The sequence below is a fragment of the Opisthocomus hoazin genome, chromosome 1, assembly GCF_030867145.1.
Source record: "Opisthocomus hoazin isolate bOpiHoa1 chromosome 1, bOpiHoa1.hap1, whole genome shotgun sequence".
NCBI classification, from domain to species: Eukaryota; Metazoa; Chordata; class Aves; order Opisthocomiformes; family Opisthocomidae; genus Opisthocomus; species Opisthocomus hoazin.
The window spans coordinates 77,793,078-77,819,520 of NC_134414.1; the positions used below are offsets into that span (position 1 = coordinate 77,793,078).

The 26,443-nt window shown below is 37.9% G+C and overlaps 1 protein-coding gene across 1 annotated transcript in view; it reads right to left on the bottom strand.

The window, feature by feature from the left end:
* Positions 1-26,443, bottom strand: part of TMEM131 (transmembrane protein 131) — a 106,349-nt gene that overhangs the window by 65,671 nt on the left and 14,235 nt on the right. Inside the window, exons 2-3 of the mRNA XM_075427114.1 lie at positions 19,948-20,009; positions 6,860-6,900 (exon numbers count right to left, since the gene is read on the bottom strand). Coding sequence (XP_075283229.1) covers positions 6,860-6,900; positions 19,948-20,009 — 103 coding nt within the window. The remainder of the gene's footprint in view (positions 1-6,859; positions 6,901-19,947; positions 20,010-26,443) is intronic.

The following is a 26,443-nucleotide window of genomic DNA, read 5'->3' on the forward strand; positions in this document are numbered from 1 at the left end:
AAGTATCTCCGTAATTCGGTAACACTTTATTTTGGGCTGAGTAAAAATCATATGAATATAATAAAACATAAAACAGGGAGGCAATAACATAAAAGAAATAAACAGGAAACACTAAAGAATGGCTCAAGATCAATGGCTCAAGACCAATGGCTTTCTTTTTTCTTTACATGTTTTTGTTACCAACCTTAAAATAGCACTCTTGTTTTACATCATTATTTGACACAAAGTCAGAAAACAATCCTAGATGCCCAAAGACAGAGCTGCAGCCACGTGTCCTGGGTAAGCAAAGCTGCTCCAGAAACCCAGCCAGGGCAGCAGAACCACCCCGTTGTTCCTCAGAGTGAGAAGCCAGGAGATGGAAGATGCCCTTGGACAGGCACATGTGCCTCACCTTATGAAAGCTGAGATATTGAACTCAATCAATCAAATTCTATTCAGCATAGTTCCAGGAAAACTAATTATTGATCAAATTCATATGTATTTCCATACTCCAGAACCACTTCAACAAGGAAGCTATTTACAGCAGTAAAAACCTAAGAATAGGGTATGAAATCTTCACTGTACTCTCTAATAGCACAGATCTGCGCAAAAACAACAGAATAACAAATCAGTAACTTTTTTTTATAAAAATACAATGCCTCAATAAATCACTCCAGTACTGCACAACTGAATCCTCACACCAGATATATGTGTAATACAGAGATCTATTCATGCTGATTGATTTACAGCTCTCCAAGTTTGTATGCCGTTACATCTTCAATACTACTTCGAGCTTAGTCGTTAAAAATAGCTTTATCCACATAACAAAACACTACTGGGGCAAGAGTAGGCACAGTGGAGTCAGCTTTAGTGTGTACTTATATATATGTGTGTGTGTGCACACATGCATATGTCTACGTGTGTGCATAAATAATCATGAAACAATAGAAGTGAAGGTGTAAGACACACTAATAGGAAGAACTGTATTCAGATCTACAGAAAATTATAATTCTCACTACTATTAAGTGCTGCTGTGACTCACTACAGTTGTTGAATAAGAAAGAGCTTGTGTGTATCAGGCTAAAATCAAACCTCGTGGAACAAGTGCTCAATGAAATGCAGTTTACAGAGACACTGGACGTAAGAGAATAAAGTTGGAAAATTACATTAGCAGTGATCTTTTGAAAGGATAAAACAAGTTGATAACAAGTCTTCAAAGTGATCATTTCACTTTTCAAAGTTTATGGTCCAATTTAAAAAACATTTAGAGTGCATTTTTCAATTGGAAAGGACAAAAAGCTCATGTACTTCCATTCTGAAGATAACACTAAGAAGAAACTACTCTTCTTCAATAATGATTTTTAAAATACTTCTGTACATTTCTTCCAATTTCAAAGCTTTGAACAGTTAGCCAACACCTCTATTGGTAATTATCAGTAAATTTTTATTGGTAATTATCAGTAGAAGAACATAACTTTTCCATAAAAGGAACTGATATTAGAACTATTTACAAAAGCAGTAATGAAGATCTTTATTTCAAATGCCTTGAAAATACAGTCAAGAGTAACTTGACCTAACTTGAACAATCAGGACATACACAATTCTCCACATACATGACAAGTCTACACAACATTTTCTCAGACCACATAGCTACATTATCCTGGACAGCCATTTAGACAACACAGAATTTTTAAATGGCTAAAGTTTGGTAAAGGCTGCAACATCCTAATGAATGGCAACTATTATAATAAAAGTAACAACTGTACTAAGATTCAAATGGGAACAAGTAATATTGGAATTCCCAAACTTTGCTTACTGAAAAGCCCAACATGAGTCAACTTGCAGCAGCCTTACAAAACGATGATAATGTCTACTCTGCTGGGCACTTGCTCACTGAAGGCTGGATACACCCATGGGTAGGGCAACTTTAGAGCATAATGACATTTAAGTTAATCACTATTGTATGTATGTAGAGCTATGGCTCCCGGTCTTATATCAGAATTTAAACATTTTTCTTTCCCTGCCCCTCCAAGTTTGCCAACTTTTAAAGTCAAGAAGAACAACATGAAAAGGAAGAGGTGCATCTGAATGAGAGAGGTCTACTGATATCTGCCAACAAGCTCCACCAGTTGAAGAAATGGCCAGGAGTCATCTGAACCTATGAAGTTTCAGGAATGACTAGTTCCTGGCAATGATTTAAGATGGTCCCAACACTTCTTCCCTTCTGCAAGAATTTTCATTTTAAAAAGAACACTTGAGAAAGAAATACACACAGTCCCTGACACAATCATTACCCTTGCTGTACCACCCACTCTGTCATCCAAGGGAGAGGGCATTTAGCTCAACTACTAACTACTGTACTGCTACTACCCAGAAGCAACCTACTAGCAGACGCAATTCACTGAAGTGCAACTTCATGTCTCAGTAAGGTTAGTCACAGATGTAGCTATAAAGAACATCAAAATATCAGCACCTAGACAGACTGTAGATGATATGGACGTCCATCTATGCCAACACATAATTTTCTTCTGTTTAAGGACATTCTGCAGCACTTCTATAGTTTTGCTGTTTATCACAGAGTACTAAGCACTCATAATTTTAAATAATCCATGCACACCTCTGCATTTGGAGACAAAGAAAATGCTTGTCAAATAAAGTACTTTAAGATTTCTGCAAAGTTGGGTAGTAACCGTTTCTCTGTATCCTCATTTTACCTTTCTAGCTGTTCTGGGATCTCTGGAGGAGGTCTGTGCTCTGTGGAATCTTATCTGTACCATCACTAATTGCTACTGTGGAAAATTAAAATCTAAGCATTACTCTACATGTATTTTTCCCCACATTACTTCACCAGTTTTTAAAAGGGTTTTATTTCTTCTCCTGTGTCATAAATTGTCAAGAAATAAAGGCAACAGCATTAAACCGTCAAATAGCAAGAGATCTCATGATTTAGCAACACAAGCTCTTAGAAAGCCATTACTTTGTTACTTCTATTACCACAAAATAAAATGAAAGTATGTCCAAAAATAATCACATGAATTTTTAAAACAACAAATAAGCAAATACCTCACAGTGGGTACTTTTTGTGCCAGAATGTCCTTGAACGAGCCACCTCAAGGACAGAACACTTTTGGCTAAAAAATTAAGTAATCAATCGTATTTTCCTGAGCGCACCCACGACTTGTTAATATTTAAAAATAAGGCTAAACTGCATGTATCAGAAAATGTATTTAAATTTTTAAAGTTAAAATTATTTTAGAAATATGGATATTAAACACAGCCTCAGTGAGAGAATGAACTCCCACAAAACATCTGACCACTTCAGTACCTGGCAGTAGCCACTGCTGTAAGTGCAGACGAATAAAAAGACTAGCAGCAGTAGTTTCTCATAAACTACACCCAACTAGTGGCTGGCTCAGTTATGTCAACACCAACCCTGTATCAGGAAAACATACTCATGCTATCAGACATTAAACTTCAAAGCTAACACTTCTTGGGGGGTTGTCTGGCGAAAGCACGGAGAAAGAACAGGGAGAAGCTTGAACAGATGCACTGTAACCTGACCATGGGCAAGAACACCACAATTTAAATGGCCAGTTCATTTTCCTCCTTCAAACTGGTGTTAAAAAGCAGGTCAAAGAACTGAATAAGCTGTCTAGATAGGGAAGAAATATCTGCAAGCTATACCAATGACGAGATATTATAGTTTCCAACAAAGACAATGAAAGACAAGTCACCTAGAGAAGTTAAGCATGCAGACCAGAAACCTAGAGTTTTTTCGCAACGCCACTGAAAAAAAAGAAAATCACATAGAAAAATACTTGAAAGAAAGATCCATGCAAAATCAGTAACGACAAAGAAAGAGAGGAACAGACGCACAGCAAACTGGGTATTTCCTTTGTAATACAGCATCGAAAAGTTTGAGAAGTAGATTTTTATCACATTGCGGCTGAACCCCAAATAGGCCAGCACTCTGAAGTGGAATGGACTACTCCTCCTGGCAAACCCGGAGATCTGTCAAATCTGCAAACTGGTGTTTTATTAGAACACACTCTAGCACACTGAAATTTCTACACAGAAAGTAACCTTCTTGGACGAGAAATTAAAGTAAGAAATCCTGGATGCGTATCTAACCCATGGCCTCAGTCTCATCCTCAAGGACCACCAATTCAGTTGTTTCCTGGGAGAGGAAAAAATTGCACATAATCCCTAGCTCCCATTAACAGCATCTTCTTTCTGCCATTGAGACTCAATGATTTAAACAATATACTACTCCATTTAGACTATCTCCATAAAGCCTGTCTCTAGCCCCAAGACATAAAATACATTGATTACGGTTCTCAGAATTTCAACTGTCATTCCTAAATTCGTGTTTTCATATCTGCAATCTCACTGACATACAGCAGCGCATAGCTACAGCTGTTTATGTTCCCATCCGCAGCTGCGTCCCCTACCCTTCTGCAATCCCCTACCTGCTCGTGGAAGAACGCAACAAACACCCACAGCACAACAGTTCCCGTTCACAGCCCATGTACAACCCATCACAACAGCTCCCATTCACAGTCCACGTACAACCCCACCATGGCTGGCAGGGTGCAGTAAGTCACCAGACTGTGAACTGCAGCAAGCAAAGCCACAGGCACATGTACTCACTTTCTCTGTCACGGGAGCGAGAATCCTCAGCAGGAAGGACAGGTAAACAACAACTGGGGTGCCGGCATCTTAAACCACTCATGTTGTTTGTGAGTTATGAATGACCAGAAGTCCAGTTGATTCAATATCACAAACCATGACTGGGAAGAATGCAGTGATCATTTAGCTTAAGCTACTTGGCTTACAGAAATCAAACTTCTGCTCTGTAACTTATCTGCTTTGATTGTGTTCTTCCAAAAGCATTAAGGATCATCTTTTCTTTATTGAACTTCTCTTGCATGTTGAAAGATATTTAAGCAATTCTTCTACTGCTGTGCAAAGTCTGAGACCACCATAGGGTAATGAGTGCAGGGTTTCACACAAAGAGTTTAAGATAGCAAAATGACTAAACCCCCTAGTAAGCAATTTATTTAAAGAGCATCATTTTAATCTGATCTTTAGAAAGATATTTTTATTTTATCTTCACTAAAATGTTATGATTTGTATGATTACAGCAACCAGGAAAATTAAATTCAAGTAACTCTAAACGTACGGTAACTTCACATGTGGTAATCTGTTCTCCTATCACAGTACAGTTACACACACGTAGGTGTATATATGGTATATGTAAGTGGTTAACAAAGAAGCCAGTACTGAATACACCTTCGGAGGTGATTATTTATAGGAGTCGTCTAGTGAAACGCATATTCTGCTTGCTTAATCCAATGTTAACAGGCAAGTAGAAAATAAATAGTTTAGCAAAAGCACGGGGTAGAAAGTTTAATTTGAGGGACTTCATAGATGAGAAATAAACAAGCAGAAGTCCTGAAGGGCAGAGAGAAGCCTCCATTGCTAGGCAAGTGCAAAAGACAGATTCAAGGAAGGTACAGCACCACAAAGTTTCAAGTTTTATGGAATGACTAAGCTAAACTTTTTTAATGAAAAAGCAAATGTGAAGTTCATAGAATACAAGTTTGACAAAATTCACTTTACCATAATACACAAATTGCCTCAAGCTTCAGATCAAAATATGAAGTAATTACCTTATTTCAATACATAATAACTCATCTCTTTCATATTATCACAGTAAAAATAATGTGAATTTATGTTTTAATTTCACCCAGAATGAAAGACCTACCACATCCTCATAAGATCCTTCAGCACCTTCACGTTCACTCTTCTCCCCTAAAACTCTGAATTCCAAGTATACTTAGAAATCTACTACTATGTAAGCCAAAGTGTACAGTATTTCTATACAATTTAGGAGATTTACATTGCAAGATTTAGGTCCGTATCTAATCACAAGGAAGCAGAGACTGGCAGCAAGTGATACAAACAGGATGAAGGCTCTTAAGTGTAAGACAAAAAATGTTGCTTTTTTTCCCAGAGATTTTTCGAAACTTGTTGCAAAGAGAATGCTCTGAAGCCTGTGTTTCAGCAACTATGTACATAGTAAAAATAGAACTTTTCATATACTCGTCTGAAATGAAAAAAGAATAGTCTTTTTACTAGCTTTCCTGGGAAGGAAATGGAAAGAGCCTGTGAAAAGAATTTTGCTGTATTTACTGAAAATAAGCTGTGCTTTACATGACAGTTTGTTGAATTCTATTGTACAAAAAGCAAGCATCATTATTACTGTTCAATGTATTCATTAAATACACACAAATATTTGAGGAGTCCCCAGAGAAAAATCAGGGACCGGGGAAAAAAGAGGCCACTTCTTTTCCTTCTCAGATACTCTACATGCAAAGTTCTTCGATAACAGATTATGTCTTGGGGGCGGTGGGTACAGGGTCGGATGGAAATGGAACAGGGCGATGGGGAAGAAACTACTGAAAGTAATATCATAACATTTTTCTTCAAAAGGATCCCAAGAACTTCTGAGGTAGATAAACAAATCCACTCCTTTCTCAGTAAAACTTCAGTAAAATGATTTAAAAAAAATAAAATCTACAAGCGGAGTCTCAGTTTATCCCCCCTTTACTTACACAGAATTACTCTGTGGTATAGATTACAAAGTGAATTAAAGAATTCTTCCATTTCTTATTCTGTATGTGAAGTGATTTAGCTGTCCAATGTTAAAAATTCTTTTATATTTTAGTTTAAATCTCTTCTGTGTAAGACAAATAAATGAAAAATTACACGATTTGTACTTGAATTTGTTTACACTAAACCTTTACTATTCTTATGAAAAATATCACAAAACTTGCAATAGAAAGGCTCTATTAAACTTCTAGAAAATCACGCTTACCTTTTCTGTTGATATGAACCGAGGCCTATAGTTGTCTCAGTCTGTAAAAGAAAAAAAAAATTTTAAATTTCAGACACTGACAGCATTATACTTCCTGTGGGGAAAAAAACCCAGATTCTCTAACAAGTTAGATCAGATTTTGGAAGACAAAAGGAGAAGTTCTGATCTGGAGCAGAAAATGCAAATTGGATTTTTCCAATTAATTGCCTAAAGAAATGAAGCCTCTACCAAAAGACTGTTTGGCCCTGGACAAGAACTGAAGTCAGTTCCAGTGGTAGGAATTCCTACAAACTGTAAGACAAACAGCAACTCAACAACTTAAAAAGTGAGAGGAGGAAAAAAGTCCAGGAGATTATAAAATTGCAGTGAGCAGAAGAAAAACCTAGGATAGATGTAAGAAACCAATTACAAAGAAAAGCATATAAACCAACTAACACCTCACTGGTGTAATTTAATGAACTAGAAAACAAAGAACGCTATAATCTCCATTTGATTAGGAAACTTCATCTCCTCTCCTGCTAATGATCTTCTAGCCTCTATTATTCATACCTTTACTACCACATGGCTGGACATTACAGTCAATTACCTGAAAACAAGGGGATTAGGTTGTCTAGGAAATTCCAACTAGCCTACCCTTGTCTAAGAAATCCCAACTGGTTTAAAAGGCTGTGTATAGAACGTCCTCCTGATACAGCCAATGTTAAAACACACCTGACTTTGAAAACTTATAGGATCTTGGGATCAAATTTAGGATTTCAATCCTTCTCTTAAAGGCATTTCATGGCTAAGACGAATATTTATCTTCTGGGAGCAGGAAGAAAGCTCACAGGTCTGGTAAAGTCTATGGTGCACCTTGGCTGCTCTGACACAGTTCACCTCTAGTATAAGGATGCCACTTGTTTGCAAGGGGAAAGTGAATTTTTCACATCCCATTTCAGAACTAAAACCAAGTCCCTTGGCTGGGCACCTCACTGATGTCTATTTCAATTACAAATTACACTTTCTCTCCTTGTCTTTCCTAAGATAAAAGTATTTTTTCTTAAAATAATTTTTAAAAATTATCTTTACTTAAAAATTCCTCTAATAAAATTATCTGTATTTTATTTTGCTTTTTGGAGACACTGCTTTGAAGTCTTATAATTACTACTATTAAAACACTTAGTACACAAGTATTAATGTTTTATTCATGTAAAGGACTGTAAATCTAAGTAGTGTTTCACATTTAAAATGAAATTATTTGGTTTATTTACGCTAAATTCTGTATCAAACTAAAGAAAGCTGGAAGCGTATCATTTATCATTGTAAAACAAAGATAATCTGTTTGTAATTTGAGGATTTACTTGCAATTTTAAATGTCTAGGCAGAGTATCAATTAGCTTTTTTTGTTTTAAAACCTCTGAAATAGAGGGGCAGACTGCCTTGCTAAAGGGACACTGCAGGAGGAAAGGATTCACATGAAATTACATTTTGCAGTACTGCACGATCAGTGCAGTTTTTTCTCACTGAACAGAATGCTAAAGGACAAGGTAAGTTGTTTTTTATTGCCAATTTTATTTGAATTCAAAAGTCAGCAAGTTTTCATTTAAACTCAGCAAGCTTTCATTTAAATTTATGTATTACATTTGTACTGTAATTAGGAAAACAGGGCTTTTCTTATTTTTCATTAAAATACACTGGCTTGCAAATCTTTACATGAAGTTTTCCTAGGTAAGGTATACTACTCACATACTGATCACCCTGTAGTTCAGCCTCTTAATTTCTGATGTCATTCTCCATTTTCTATTTCCAGTATGACATAAGTAAATACTTACAACCTGTAGTGAACTGTTTCAGAGTAGTAACAGAAATTAAATTAAAATGAAGAAAGCAGAAATTTAAAATCGATTTCAGTTAACAGATGAATGCTTATGATACCAAACGTTTTGGATCTAAAGCTTCCTACAAAGTACTGCCTAATGAGTTAACTGATTAGCTCAGAAATCTAAAGAATTTAGTCAGAAAAAACCTACATCTCTGCCTTCCATACCTCATTTTTTCCTCAGACTGGAAAGGTGAGAGCAAATCTTCCAGTTTTAAACTCCTACCCATTAATTTCTCAACTTACAGACAGAAAACTGAATTAAAGTGAATCAGCTGAAAATATTTTCTCTCCATCCAAAAGGGACTTGTGCTGTCAAGAGCTGGTTTAACACTTCATACAAGAACTTGTTCAAAATCTTAAGCCAGTGATTTCCTCTAGTTCACAACAGGACGATTTTATAAGCTCCGCAGAAAATACGCATTGCTTGAGTATTTAAAAAGTGGTTTTAACAAGCTTCAAACAGCTACTTATAATTACATAGGCTTATTCTTATTACCTGCTCTTCTATCATAAATCTGACAGCCACAAATCACTGTCTGCCTTTCCAATTTTATTCTTCTTTCTTTTTTTTTTTTAGTTTCAACTATGTGACTATTGCCTATAGCTTGCAGACGTACCCATTCTCTCTAAAAGCACGTCAGACTACACCTGGCTCTGAGGGCTCTGCAAGAGACACTGCACAGCCTACTCCGTAGAAACAGACTACTGCTTGCTTATAAGGACGGAACAGCCCGCTGTATTTGACAGCAGCCGAGAGGCGCGCTGGTCTTCACCACAGCCAGCTACCATCGGTCGAGGCTAACAGACAACTTGCTCAGTAAGTCTCAGCATCTATGAGGTCTCTGCACATCTCTGATGCACGTTGCAAGTATTGATGAGGAGGAAGTTTGGGATGTGAAGATCTATGCAACACAATCTGTAATGCAGATGTACCCAAAAATGACCCAAATCCATTTTGAGTATTTTCTCTACTAACTGAAATAATCTGCTATTCCTCCATACTGAACAACTGCATATATCCCTCTCTTTTTTACTACAGCAGTCATTTAAAGCCATTCTTTTCCCGATTTCGCCAGTTCTGTTCTGTTCCACCATGCTGTACATTCACACCGCTGACTTTCCTCTCTACTGGTGGAAGAAAACCAAAAATTGCTGAGACAGTCTCCCTGTGAAATACTGTTATACAACTGTACTGGTCTGTGCTGGGATAGAGTTATTTTCTTCCTAGCAGCTGGTATGGTGCCGTGTTTTGGATCTGTGACCAAAGCAGCGCTGGTAACCCAGGGATGTCTCAGCTGCTGCTGAGCAGTGCTCGCACAGCCTCAAGGCCTTCGCTGTGTCCCGCACCGCCCCGCCAGCGAGGAGTCTCACCTGCCGATGGGTAGCCGTGTATGAATTCCTTATTCTGCTTGGCTTGTGGGCGCAGCTTTTGGTTTGTTTATTAAAAATTGTCTTTATCTCAACCCACGAGTTTTCTCACTTTTACCCTTCTGATTCTCTCCCCCACCCCGCCACGGGGTTAGTGAGCGAGCAGCTGCATGGGGCTGAGCTGCCGGCTGCAGTTAAACCATGACAACCACCAAACTTACTCCATGAAGTTAAAAGATGTATAAACACCCTCTATTCCTTACCAATGTCCTTGAAAGTGCCTCACTACAATTCAACCCTACCTTCCTTTCAGTAATCGATTTTTCTTTAGAAACATAACTAAAGCACAGAACTAGATTACCAGCAGTTACCGCTCAGTCAGACGATGGAGCTAACAGGTTCAGATCCTATGACAGGGCAACAAAAATAGTCATTACCAACACTGTCCCATCCTTGACTACCAGCTTTGGTTCTAACAAGACAGAATGTTCTATAAATTTCAAATCTTTCAGTAGAGAAAGTTTGTCATCTGCGCTCTTAAGCATTGCAACTGGTCTCAGTCTAAGACCCCAGCCCGGCCAACTTTTAGACAGAGGGCAGTGGAGATCAAACTGAACTGCAGAAAAATACAGAAACAAATGAAAATACCTACAACTGACAATAGTTGAACTACTACATAGCCGTGGCTGTAGTTAACTGCTGGGAAATAAATTCTCTGGCCAATCATACACTTCAGTTTTCCCTATGTTCTGAAATTATAGATTTGCTATGGAAATATTAGTCTAATATCTGTACATAAAGTCTTAAAATCACAAATCACTCTGGTAGGCCACCATACATCTGAAATATATTTAAGCGCAAAAATCCATCAAAGATTCATGCTTGTAAGAAAAAGCCTGTGTTTTGCTTTCAGATGTCTGTTAAATACAAGCAAAATGACAAATTCATTTCAATTACTCTTTTTGTGTTTTGAGTAGGGGGTCAATTGCTTTTTGGTTTGTTTGGGGTTTTTTGTGGATATTTTGTTGTATGAGGTTTGTTTTTATTTTTTTAGGTTTTTTGGTTTTTTAAATCAGGGTCAATCAAGAGCAAAGGAACAGCATACCAACTTCAGCAGCTCATCAACCACAGCATCACGGAACTAAACCAAAAATAAATCTCATGTGGTAGTATCTATAATTACCACTCATTTTTATTACATGTCAATCTTTAGAGTCGTGCAGTAAACAAAAACATACAAATGTGTTCAGTTACATGTTCTGAATATTTTTTTTTTTTAATTTGATCTTCAAGTAAAATTGTGGACCTACTACTCCGCAGTCCAGCATGCTGTTTCTCCTGTGTGACTGCACTAAACTGTCAAACATAAATGCCCAGAACTAAAACCACGTACCAGACCAATCCTCTATTTAAAGTGTAGGTTTTGTTGAATACCGCTGCTTTATCAGATAAAAAGAAATAAAATTATGCTTTTTAGTAAATACAGTTTATTCTTTTCTCTGATAAAGGATATATCTGTAACAGAGAAGCATTAGCAAAATATTATTTGTATGAAAATTTTATTAAGTCTTATCTGTACGGGAGAAGTATTACAAATAACAAAATACTACCTTGCAATGTACAGATCAGGAAGAAGGCTGCATGTGCACACTATTAATATTTCAAGAATATTCCAAGAGACATAATAAACTAAGTTACAGTGGAAAAAAATTCAATTGCATTAATTTCCTGATCCAGCTGCTTGCCTAAAAAGAAAAACTAAGCTCGGCACAAAAGAAACAGTAAAAATAAACAACTGAGTGGGAAAGAGAAACAGGAAATGGAAAAATCACCCCTTTTACCAGTACTGGGGCTTTATAATCCTTCCACCCCAAAGGATGTGTTCAAAACTTGGAGACAGACGATTTATTTTTTTTATTTACTTATTTTAATTTAAAGATAGCTTATGCATTTAGGCTGTTGCTACTAACAGTTGCATGCCTTAATTTATCTCTTTATATAACCCTAGAAGGATTAAACTATAAACCAAAGGGATTTCAGAATAAAGACCTTGAGACAACTTGCACACAGTGAGTTAGAAAATTTGAAGGCAGCCAGCCAGCACTGGTTTCAAGACTTAGAGCAACTTCTCTCCAGAAGCTTATATCCTCAAGAAAGATTTCAAAGAATCTGTACCTGAAAGCACACCTTACAGACTCAGTACACTTGTGGAATGGCACCAGACAACAATCCTGCACACATGGAGAATCAAAAACCACACCTTATAGTCTGAAGTCTGTCTCTAAAGACATACCCACAGTTGTTAACTTTAGCCAGAACACAAAAATAAAAAATCCCACCAAAAAAGCAACCAACCAACAACAAAAAAGGTTAATTTTAATCTCACTGGTTTGTTATAATAGCTATTCTTCACTTCTTGGTAAGAGGTCATATTACCTAGCACTACATTCAGTCATCTAAACATAGGCATCTGCTGCCACTTGAGATTAATGTCCTAGGGCAACCTGCCTGGTCTCAGACTGACATCCAGAAGGGCACAGAGTTTCTCCTATGCCCTGTGCCTTATCTGCCAGGTCCATGTAGATGTCCGGGACAGGCCAGGGCATCTCAAATACCACTGGTTATCTATGTTTAAGCAACTGAATTAAAGCCATAAAAGTCTTAAACAAGGATAGCAGAGGAAGGGGGAAGGGGGGCACGAAGCAGGGAGGCCCTCTTAATCAAGACCTTAGGTTTCTGGACACCAAATACATTTCCTTAACCTTAGCAAAATTCTCAACCTCCAAAAATTTCTACATTCCTACACAAGAGTATCCACACTAATTTAAAAGATTCTTATGGTCTAAAAGACTCTTTCATTTTACATATTGTTATTTTATCGTAAGGCTGGTTCCCCCTTGTAGAAAAGCTATGTGCTGCTTGCAACTAAATGTTGAGAGACAGCTACAAAACCGATACGTAGATGGAGGCTTCAATCTTCATTGCTGCATTCATGAGCTCTATGCTAACAAGTAGGATAATAATAAAAGAAACATAACTAATGATGAATATCTTGCTTAAGGTAACAAAAATAAATTAATACTGTAATCTGAAAGGTAGCTGAAAGCGGACTGAACTGAGTCATTCTTGCCATGCTGTTTCATGACCCAAACTCACATTAGGAAACAATAACATCAGTTGACTTTAGCTGATGCAACACATGCCATTGATGTTGGCTTTGCAACAGTCACTTACTCCTGGGCATCAATTAATTATTTTTAAACTAAAGCCTGGGGATTGCAATTCTTCCTGTACAAGAAGAAGAAACTGCAATTTTTTTCTGAGCAGCAGAAGGATTTCAGCTGCTCATAAGCAATGGCAATGAACTGAGATGGCTTTTATTCTTTTATAAAAATCACACATATTGGAAGGAAGCTCCAAAGGCCATCTAGTCAACCCTTGCTTAGGTGAGTTCCAGTTAGTGCAGGTCGCTCACAGCTTTGGGCCACCAAGTTCCGGGTATCTCCAACGACAGGAATTCTGCAGCTTCTTTGAGTAACCTGGTCCAGTATTTCATCACCTTCAAGTTTAAAAGTTTTATTTCTTACATGGGTTTGGAATGTCCCATGCTGAAACTTGTGTCCAAAGCCTCTCATTCTTCCACTGCGCACAATGAAAAATCTGTCTCTCATCAACTCTACACTGCCCACAGCAATTAGTTTTCCCTTTGGTCTTCTCTTCTAAAGGCTGAAGAAACAGATTTTAATGTGAGAAGCAGACCCCTGATCATCCTGGTATCCCTCTGCTGTGCTTGCTCCAGTATGTCAGTGCCTTCCTTGTACTGGTTAGTCCAAACTGGACACAGTACTCCAGCTGCAGCCCTAAAAGTGCTTAAGTGGGGTGGAAATCACACCCCTTATCTTCTGGCTCCACACTTGTTCACACAGTTCAGTAGGCTGGTGGCCTTCTTTGCCACGAGGGCACACGGTTAACTTCTGTTCAACTTGTGCAGCAGGACCAACCGCTCTTTTCTGCAGGGCCGCTACCTAGCAAGTCACTGCCCAGGCTGTCCTGTTACACAGGGTTATTCTCTCCCAGGTGCAGGACTTGCATTTGCCTTAGCTGAATGTCATGAGGTAGCTGTCAGCCTGCCAAAGTCACTCTGAATAGCAGCCTTGCCTTCCAGTGTATCAACTACTCGCCCAATTTGGTAGCATCCGCAAACTTACTGAGAGTACTCTCTATACCATCACCCAGGCTGCTAGTGAAGACATTAAGCAGTACTGTGCTCAGTATCAAGCTTTACCATGGGTAATCAACTGCCAGCTCAGCTTTGTGCTGCAGAATACACCCATTGAGGTCAATGGCCCAGCCACTTTATTGCCCACTTACATGCTCTACATCGTAGCAAGTTTGGCTATACGGATATTAATAGAGATCATATCAAAACCCTTTTAAAAGTCAACATACAATATGAAAATTTGCGGTAATAAAAAAATAGATTTAAACTTTACCCCCTAAAAACTCTATTGCCGATACACCAGAACCAAATGGTTGCCACTTCTGTTCAGATACCTCTTTACCGTGCCATACAGCTCATGCAGAAACACTGAAGTTCCTACAGTAAGAGACAGCATTGCTGATTCCCACACATGTAACAGAGTCCCATAGCTTCCTTTTTGCAAAGCCACCAGAAATCATATTAGGGTTCTGTATATTTGACATTTAGGACCACTGCAATTCTCACTACCAGCTCTTGTGACCAGCAGTTTATGAACAAAGACGGCAAATATGTATTAAGTATATACAACCACACAGGTATTCGTTTACCCCTATTCAAGCTATTCTGCACACGAGCAAGTATTGGTAAAAAAATTTGTACAAGTTTGCCCGTAAAAAAGCATTTCAGACATCTAAGATTATTGCAGCAAGGGTAAGTGTAGTGATTCTGTTAAGCGAATTTGACTGAAGAGTCTTACCATTTTCCTTTTTCATTGTAGGAATACACTACTTTAAGAATACTACCACACAAGCAGACGTACTTTCCAAACACCCAATCTGAATAGAAGATTGCTCACTTTGGAAAACAGTGGCCCTTACTACACTATGCAAAAATACATTAGATATCCAAGGCAAGAGCTCTCACAAATAGAATGACTCAGGAAACAGTCCTTTATAAACTAAAAGCAAATGAAAACCTTGCTCTGAAAAACAGATTTTACTTTACTGTTCACTTTTCAAAATAAAGTCCTCAAAAAGTGAGATAGTGTATGTTGGCTTAAGATGAAAGGATAATTTATTAAAAGTAACATTTGTAGTTTATTTCAGTGCTCCTAACATTTGCAGATGACATCATCATCAAGGGCATGAAGCATTTGCCAGGTCCGGACAAGTGTTCAAATAATCAGGACTTGCAGAGGAGATGGCCTGACACCGAAAAAGCAAAGTTCAGCTGAAGAAGAGTTCAAATCTGAAACTGGGAATAACTGACCTAAGTGAGTAGGTAGCACACTAAAGATAAGAATGTGTCTGGAGAGCACAGTGCAATACAAACTATATGAGCAAAACAAACTGCTGTCAAAAAATTACAGTTCATTCTGGAATTACTAGAACAAGTGTTATTAGAGAGGGAAGCAACTACTCTGTCCTTTCTCAAAGCCTCAGAGTACTACTGTCCCAACTAAATGCTACACTTTAAATAGTGCATAGACAAATAAAAATCCAGTAAAGAAAGTTACACAGTGTTTTTAAAAATCTGCACAAAGCAGCTATAGGTGTCATTTAGTACAAGATCACCATTATGAAGCGGGCAAAAAAAAACTAACAAAAAAACAAATTAATATATATTGAAGACAAAAGATGCAGCAAAATCAGCTTAGGCACGAAACAAATATGTACTTGTGGAAACTTGTGGACATTACTGCCGTAGAGGCTTTAAGGACAGAAGAGTCAAGCATCTGCCATGGTTAGTCCATCCACACACAACACTGGTGAGGTCCATTCCAACCAAACCAAACTACAGCTCTGTGAAAGTGCCAACCAATTATACACACGTCGGCAAACTGCCTGCTACTGAAGAAACAAAACAAACCCTACATTTCACTGAGCAATGGAAAATTTATATTAATACAATTCTTAACCTATGTTCAGGATCTAGAAAAAATATTTTAAGAGTTCAAAAAGTTGTGAAGTCCTTAAGGGGACTGATTCATGCGAAGAATAAACAGAATCAGGAAATTCTCTTACTACTGTAAATGTAAACCTTCAATCTAAACATGTATGCTAAAGAAAAATATTCTCACTTTTGCTCTGTTAAGACAGAGGGCAAAGCTGCGTGGTGTAGCACTTTCTAATCCACATCCTGGAAGTCCACACTCAAAAAGCACAGTCTCTACTTCGCTACTGTTATCCACTAGCATGAACTAATGCTATTTCCATTGCCCTATCATTTTTACTAAATGCAAGGGTTTATTACCTAAATACTTAAAACAGTTATGGATTGAAAGAGCATAAATCTTTAAGCCTGTCTGGTCAAACCCAATTTTCCAACATATTTCATTTATTTTTTTACAACAGAAGTCCTAAAATGTGATTGTGTGCAGTGGTTTCATACTACATGAGTGTTTCACTGATAGTATATAGTCCAAATAAGTGCAAAACACAGTATCAAGAGAATATACTCTAATCGGAAGGAGGTGGTAGGAATCCTGCATGATTATGTAAGACTCAGCATTTGATACGCCTTACTTAGAAAGCAATTCCTTCAAACAAGAAAAGGGCTTTCTTTGACTGTAAAGATAGCAAATTCTATGCAGGGGGGAAAATAAAGCAAGACTGCAGATGGCTTAGACACTTCAATGGTGCCCTGGTTGCCAAGAAGGCCAATGGGATCCTGGGGTGCATCAAGAGGAGTGTGACCAGCAGGCTGAGGGAGGTTCTCCTTCCCCTCTACACTGCCCTAGTGAGGCCCCATCTGGAGTACTCTGTCCAGTTCTGGGCTCCCCAGTTCAAGAAAGAGGAGGAGCTACTGGAGAGAGTCCAGCGGAGGGCTACAAGGATGATGAAGGGACTGGACTCTCCCACGAGGAAAGGCTGAGAGAGCTGGGCTTGTTTAGCCTGGAGAAGGCTGAGAGGGGACCTTATAAATGCCTACAAATATCCTAAGGCTGGGTGTCAAGAGAATGGAGCCAGACTCTTTTCAGTGGTGCCCAGCAACAGGACAAGGGGCAATGGGCACAAACCAAAGCAGAGGAAGTTCCGTCTGAACATGAGGAAGAACTTCTCCCCTCTGAGGGTGACGGAGCACTGGAACAGGCTGCCCAGGGAGGTTGTGGAGTCTCCTTCTCTGGAGATATTCAAGACCCGCCCGGACAAGGTCCTGTGCAGCCTGCTGTAGGTGACCCTGCTTCGGCAGAAGGGTTGGTCCAGATGACCCACAGAGGTCCCTTCCAAACCCTACTATTCTGTGATTCTGTGATTATTAATCACTTTATGCACTGAATTCGTTATTTTTCATATTAAAAAAAAAAATCACCTGAAGGTGATGTAACATTAGACAATACTGGGTTACTACATCATCGTATTTGTTCTGTAACGATGGATGACCCACAATCAACAAACATTTGTGAAAACTTACAGAAAGCCTGAAACATTAAATGACATCACAGGATTAAAACTTTAGTAACTGCGGTTCACAAGATGTAAATCTCTTTTTACAACAATGTGTTTGCTTTGGTTTTACTTTTTAATTGCACTAAGTAGTCACAAGAGGTCACCACATTAAAATCTACAGAAAAAAAACCCCAAATAAATTGTAAGCTAGAGAAGATATGCTTTATCATTCTGATTAACAGGAACTGGATTCACTTACATAGGTATTTTTGGCTTAAAAGCTCCAACCATAATAAAAACCATACAAACCATTTATTAGAAATTTTGTCTCTCTTGCTTTGTTTTAAATCAAATATTCAGCTGTGTATTAGGATAAGTGGCAGCCAAATGCAATCCAAAGCACTACAGAGTTTACAGTGCAACATCCAGAATTGCTTGACTTTGTCCCACCATAATATTTAAACTAATTTTCCTGTCTCTGTTGCATCTTGCAATAAAGTTGCAATGATTAACAATCTGTTTTACTTTTCCATCTTTATATGAATTATTGGGGGTGGTTCACAGCAGCACCATTATTTTCTAGCCCTGAGAACTACAGTGATTAATAGAGTGCTTACATAAATAAATAATTTCAGACTTGTGAGGTTAATTTTAACTAGTTGGGGTTTTTTTAAAAAAAGAATCCTGGGGAAAAAACCCCCTAAAACGTAGATAAATGAAAGCAACTATGGCAACCATGTGATTTTTATCTTAAAAATTGGGCCAACACCTGTCATTTTTATTAAACCATTCTTGTTGAACAAAATATATTCTAACAGAGTATGTAAAAGCAAAGAAACTAAGTCTAGTGATTTTTTTTCTCTTATATTTATACTGATACGTGGTATCCTCATGCAAGTTAAAGAAATATTCTGAGTCAAAAACTGCAATAACTGAGACTGTAACCACTACACGGAAAACTTTCACCATTCTACTCTGTATGTCCAAAAATAAGCCCACATAGGTATCTATTATAAGAATCTGTTTAGCACATGACATCTGAGTAACTGTTTAATGAAGAACCTGTGGCTTTTTTGTTTGCTTGCACAGTGTTTTTTGGTGGGGTTTTTGCTGGTTTTTTTTGTTTTGTTTATTTGTTTTTAATGGCCACCTTTTCTGTCACCAGTTTAGATCAATTTGAAGGATCTCCTCCTTGTACTTTATAACCTTAAAATCAGTAGTAAGTTATTTCTGAGTTACGTTAAAGACCAAGCAGTGGAAGAAGTGAAAAAACCCCAAACAAAAAATCACAAACAACTTAGGTAGGGGAGGGAAAAAGAAAAAACACCTTCATAAATCTCAAACAAATAATATCATCATGAGCCCAAAACTACATAGCTTTTACATTTGTTGACTCTTCTAGACTAGATAGGAGTTAAGAATCGTAAATCAAGCACTGCACTGGTAACTAATGCAGTTAAACAGAGTCACAAGCCATGTGTTCTCACCATTTAAACAATGAATTGCTTTCTTCTTTCACAGCTCCTCCCTCTCAACTACCAGGACTAACATCATCCAGGGACTTTAACACAAGATATTCTCAACATTAATTCAATCCACCAAATGCATGCGTATGAAATTCTAGTCAACAGAACTTCAGAATTATGTAGCTCTAAAGCACCATACTATGTTGCCGTATCTTTCATCCCGACTACTACACCATCATCTCAAAATGTCAGCACATATTCTTTACAGTTAACATTTTGTCTGTATTGACTTACGCCAAAAGAAAGCTGCCAAGAATGGCAGCATTATACCTGAAAAATCGGTATTTGCAACAGCCACTACCTCACTGCAGTAATTTGAATCTTCTTTAAACCCAGTGTCAACTTGGTCCCAAAGGCTACCTTTACGTTTAGGAATCTTGCAACACTTCCCAGTTCCTCTAGTTATGCTATCCAATTGCATCCCAACTGTACATGAAGCTAAGTCTTAAACATAAAGCATTCTCCAGTTTTTTTGAGGGGGAAAAAAACCTGGACAAACAGGCCAGACAGAACGTGTGGTAAACTCCACCAATTTCCCAACACAAAAGATGAGGGAATCTGAACCTCAGGACACAACAAAGCATACTGCTGAATATTACTCTAGAGAGTCTAAAAGTTTTTTGGACTTACTTAAGTTTGATGCTTGCTTATTTTCAAAAATCCACTCACCCATGAGTTTCAAAAAGCAGCTATCAAAAAAGATGAAACATTGCTAGTTCAGATGATTTACTCTGACTACATACCTGCAATAGGTCTCCTTCATCAAAACGCAGCATTTCTATTATGCCATCCGACTGGATGAAAGCTGCAAAGAAAAACAAAAACCTCGAGTTATTTAACAGAAAAAGAGCAACTTAAAAATCTAAAATTGCTGTACCTTGTTTTGCAGGTAGAGCTCTGACAACCCAAAATAAGAATGCAGAATCTAATGATATACCGAACACAAATGTGTGATACTAATTTTCCCTCTGAGAGCTCCTATGCCAAGATATTCACATTAATAAGTATCGCACTTCATAAATCAGTCTTTCAGAATAAAAATGTTTAACTCCAAATTGAAAAACTTCTTCTAAGTTCCCTAAAAAAGCTGGCTGCACCAAGCTAAATCAGTACTTTAACAAATATGACTGACTGGGTACCTAGACAATTGAGTTTAATACATCTAAACCCATAATGAATTCCAACACAAACTGAATTTCAGTTTCATTTATGCACCTAAAATCTTAACTGTGCACCTGGAAAGCCTTGTTCACACTGCTCCCTAATACTCAATGTGGCAACAACTCTCTCCACCTTGACAGTAATGCAAATTTTGAAATGCTTTAGAAGTGCTTGCACCATCTCACTGAACTAGATGAAAAGTTCATGCCTCAGTCACATGTAGAATCCTGAAATTAAGTATTCCTCCTCCACTCATTTCCTCTAAATGTTTGGCCAGGCAATTGTTCTTCAATTCCTCTCAAAATGTAGAGAATGCTACTTTCTTTTAAAGACAAAGAAATAAGGGCATTGCCCTTCCTGTAAAATACAATAAACTATACAAGAATGAACATGAGTTAAAGATGAAAGAAAAGTTCAAAGAGGTCCAAATTTTAGTCCCCAAAAGACTATTCTCTCACACACAGAAAAAAGCAGATCTTTAGGATAAAACACAGTAACAACCTCAAACCAGAAAATTTTATTTACAAAAAAAAAAATTTTAAATAACTCCTATACTACCACCTTTTTCCATAGCTGCCTATTTAACATTCAGCTAGATGAAGTTTAGGTAGTGAGAACACACCTCGCTTTCTACAAAGAGGAACTTCCACAGCAAGAAGTTAAAGATTCCCAGCACACAAAAGAATAAAGTGTGCTTCTGGAAGACAGAAATTGCATCTCAGTCTGAAAGAGGAGATTTAAACCTTCATCTCCGACTTTGAAGGTCAGTGTTCTAACAAGAACTATTATAAGGTCACCAAAATTGCCACTTGTCTCTATGATTTTTTAGAAGAAAAAGTGACATTACTTTCAGAAAGCAAAAATAAGAAAAAAGCACTCTTGGCAGACAGGAGTCAAGGCACCTACCACATAGAGAAACACTATTTTTGACACCTATTTGTCCCAAGCATTTCCTCACTGGCTGTTTTAATGACACCTCACTTGGCACCCAAAAGTCAATCCGCTACTTAACACATCACTGCACATCCCATTCTGCATCCCTGACTCCCCCCGTATTTTGCTACCTTCTCCCAAAAGGCACGAACTCCACAACCTTGCCTTCATATGAACCAAAAGTAAAAGTTAGCATAAAACTGACATTGCTTGCTGCCATCTTCAAAAGTCTCTTTTGGCATGCAGAAAAAACAACCAACCAAACCACCCCAACAACAAAATTTTATAAAATTACTTTTCAAGCTACCATACCTCAGAATTCTAACATTTAGTGACACAAGCTTAGAAGGCAACCCACCTCATGCGGAAGTATGAAAATCACTACGGTCGGGAAGGAGAGGCTCAGGGTTCAGATTACAAACAATATGCATGTCCTGCAATATTAAGAGTGGCAAGAGCGGTACTAGTCAGTCATGTCAGCAATCTCTTTAGAAATTCTTTTTTTCTATTTATTGTTATTACCTTAATGATTTTCAAAACAAACCAAAGTCATCCTTAGTCCAAGAAATGGGGGTTTGGTGAATCATTTGTATTGAAGAACTATACAGAACATAGGGCAAGAGACTAAAAAAAACCCCAAAACAGCATTTAAACAGCTGCTACAAGATCCAGTAGATTTGGACTTTCAAAACTTCAATTACCGGAATACATCTATCAATTTAAAGTTTAATCCTAGAAACAAAGAACAAGTGAATTCTTGCCAATTTAATTGTCAATATATACATACATAAGACATTAAAGTCACTGCTTACAATTTTGTCTTCAAAGCCAATTCAAAATCTCTAAGTGAATTTCAGCACAAGAAGTAAAAAAATGAAGCTTTGACATGTTAGGTTCAAATGTAAAGTATGACCATTAATCACAATTTCACAGAACTGCCATGCCTATTCTCTGTGTAAAAAAGCAAATTACAGATCAGTTGATATAGACAGAAAATTCTCCATTTTTAACTCAGAGACAAATTCAGAATGAAATTGTATCTTCTCATGTATTTGATTTATTTTATGTTTAATAAATACAATTTAATAAAAGAATATATCAAGAAGAGCACATCTTCCTAACATACAAAAGAAATTGCACCTCTGAGGTCGGGATTTTTGGCACTCTTTCACTTTCTAGCTTTCTGCTCTGGAAACAAAGAATACACAGAACTTGACTGTGACACCAGGCACAAACAAAAAATTAAACATCTTTTTATATTCATAATCTATCATCAACCATTAAAACACAGAAGGTTTTTTCTTCAAATATATGTTTCTATACAAAACTACAAATTCTAAAAATTTTTCTGAGGCTTTTTCCCCGTTTTACATATGATACACTGTAGGTACAACGAGCAAGAGGTAGCAACAATTCTTCCACAAGGATAATACGCACAGAAGCTCACAGAAACTAGCCAAAGCCTCCCACCCAAGCAGCCTGAACGTAGGCAGCCCTTTGTCAAACCCCAAACACTTTCTCAGTCACTCTGCAGTTCTTTCACCTTTGTTGCACCTTATGAACAAAGCAACAGATGTTACAGAACATTTTGAGCAGACGACACAAATAGAAGTGCCGTTCATCACTGTATCATTTAAGAAGTGTTTTCAGGGAGCAGATGACAGTTGGTGCCAGGTGAAGTCGGATGCACTGCAGAGCTTGGCTGCTGGCCATTTCGCAGCAGTCGCATCTCAACGCAGACTGCGACGAAGTTTCTGGGGTTATACCTCTGACTTTGTTTTAGACTAACTTTCAAGCCTTTGTCTCTGCTTTATTGGTTATTTCATCAAAGCAAGGAAACGACAAGTACCTACACCTTGGTGAGATGAAAGCTTCTTTTTGCAACTGACTCCTCAGACTCTCAATTCAGGATGAAGGCAACGAGTCACCTCATTCAAATGAGGCAAAGCCAATGACATTTTAAAAAAGCTCCACTGACGAGTCATCAAGAATCACTCAAATCCCTGTAAGAGCAGCTCTCGCACTGTCCAGTACGGACCACAGAGAGAACAAAGGCTTCTTCAAAGCGAAATGCAGATGGTACCCAAAGAGCAGAGTGCTTCCTTCTGCGTACTTGCCCATTCCAGAGTTAAAGCAGCTGCTGACCATTTGCACTTGCAGTACCTACGCTAAGTAAGTTCACAAACTTCTGCAGTGCAAGTCCAAAACCAGTCTTTTCTGTCCTTTTACACACAACACGTATGTCACCAATAGAGTATGGGTTATTACCCATGCCAAAAGACTCTGCAAGCAATTAAGTATGAGATCACTTGGGCATGCTTTATTATGTGAACCATTCCCGTGCTACAGAGGAAGATGACTGTTTCTGCAAAGTCTCTAACAATTCCTCCTGGAAAAACTTCTTTGCAAAGTCCAGACTAATACCACCACGTGCCATCATCAGTCTAACACTGTACCCAATACGTTAAGAACCGCTGTCTGCGCCATTTCGGTCACCCCTGCCACATGACTGGCAACTGCTATGCGAGGATCACAACGTAACATTTGGGGCAGGAAGCACCTCAGCTGTCACAGTGTGATCTGCCACTGCACAAATCAGCAGCCAAGAAGCCGAATTACGCATTAGGAAAATAATTTCTTCCTGACCCTACAGGCAAGTGAAGGCCTGAAGGCTGATAGAAATCGTTATTAGTCAAACTTTAAACATTACTAGCGTGTTCATGGCCCAGAGAAGGAAAAGGATGAAGATTCATATCCACAGATCTCAAGGCCAGAAGAATCACAATGTCCTTCCATCCTCACCTCTGCTAAGCAGAATATTTTCTCCTAAGAGGTATATGCAGATCCCTCTCAGCAAAAACCTTTATCCCTTCAAGCATCTACAAGAAGCAAATTTATCAGATTCATGGGAACCCGTGACAATTTCAGTCATTCTCACTACTAGGACTTTAAGTTATTTCAGGGTCAAATTTTTCTAGCTTCTAGATTGCATATACGGGTTTCCTCTTTTCAGACAGTAGGTCATCATTAACAGAAGCAATATAAGCAACAAATGGTTAAAAGACTGTAAGTTTCATTTTCTGTCTGTTTTCAAATTACAGCCTTTAAAATGCAACTTCTTTGCTTACATCAGTTTTCCTATGAAAAGCCCGTAAAACACATCAGAGAAAGACTATGAATGTAGGTCTTTCTTGCTCCAAAACACCTTTTTCTAAAGACAGTATTTTCTAAGCTTTTCCAAACTCTTTCGAAAGTGGCAAAACAAAAACCACCACCAGTCATAACCCCTGCCCCTAAACCACAGCCTTCTTGAACAGTAAAAACCCTACTTAGTCATTATTACCAGTAGATTTCTAAATGCTTTCCCCTGCCCTTGCCAACAACATCACAACGCTTGACAGTAAACACCTAAAGTAATAAAAATGGAAACAACAGTAGCCTAAAGAGATACTGAATTCACTTAAATTCCCCAAAGCTTAAGCAGCAGCATCTCACAAGTTTCTCTAGCTAGCAGACACATTTTGCTCGAACAGGTTCCTGTTTTAATTGTCTCTCGTCCAAACTTTTTGTACTTTAAATGAGCTTTTTTGTAGCTTAAAATACAAAAAGTACAGACCCATAAAGCATCAAGTAACAGGAAGAAAATTTTAAAATCCTACAATTCTCTAAAGTAAACCGGAACTCAATGTAGAAATCACTGTAGCCAACACCAGTCTTCTGATGTGCCTGAATTACACATAACAGAATAAATTTGCATGTAATGCGAGATCACTGAATATGCCAAGACTCTTGGTGCGCAATGTTAAAAAGAATTCTCCATGGTTCACAGGTTATAAGGCCTGCTTCTGACTGAGAGATGATTTTTAAGGTGGCTGTGCAAAATTTTTCTTTCCTTTAGCCACTGCCAATTTCTTCATTTCAATAGGAATGTATATCTTGGCATATATGCTTATAAAAACACTACTCTGGAATATTACTTAGTTCTTGAACAGCTACTCCACAACGTGGTGTCTTAATTTATTTTTACATTAATCATCATTACACATGTTCTTACATGCTTGTAAGAACTATCTTCTCTGTCAGCTCTTGTCTAAACCAATTTTCTCATAAGTTGTAGTTATATAGCCCGATATCATCTGGCCTATGAATTTTCCCCAGATTCTGGAAACGGTATCCCAACTTAATAAAAGAGGGCCAGACTGATTATTTAAATCTCTCCTAAATTACACCAAGTTTTTTTAAAAGTTCATTTTCTAACCCTTTGTTTTAATGACTAAGCTCACTTCAAGGTAACTATAACCACATGAGCCACTTACAATGTGCTAAATGTCATTCACTTCTGTCTGTGTAATTGTAATTACCGCCTTTGTATCACTACCTGTTAAACAGCACAACTAAAACTGGATGAGTTGGTTTTAAAGCTTTGACTATGAATTAACTGCTCATGTGCAATCACATAGTTTCAATCATCCTGAACAGTGGAAAATTGAGCACCATGTAAAATACAGGCAGGTGGATACAGAATGATAAAATAATGTTATTATGAAAGGAAAATTACGTTGTAAAAAATTAAACACCACACAGAAAAACATTATTATGCTGTAATGCAAGCAACCATTTTAATCAGCTTTAAGAATACAAAACTCTAGTGAGCCTCAAGAAACACATCCCAGTTCAGTGTTCAACACAATAAAAGCTGTTTAAAGGAAGGCCTATTCTCCAAGACAGGAGAGTCTGTGTAGCTATCAACCCGTATTTCTGCCTACATCCCAACAGGTGACTGTTGCATTGAAATGTAAAAGATGATTCTCTTATGAGCCACAGAACCTCAGGCAAGAAGCTCCGAGACAGAACCACCAGCCAGCAGGCCTCCTTTCTAGCTAAATCCTCTTCCACTTACATAGCCAACCAGCTTGTTTCTTTTCCAGTGGTCCACAACAAAGGGACATGGATAATTTTTCCAACAGGCCCCAGGAAGAGCCATCACAGCCAAGACAGTAAATACACAAAAACTAGTAAAGATCATATGCAAAAATAACTTAAATCTTTTTACACAGAAATATACTAATTCTTTTTTCTATATTAAAACCCCTAATTACCACTCCTCAAAAAGCCAGCTTGCTAAATTTTTATTTTCTGTTTACA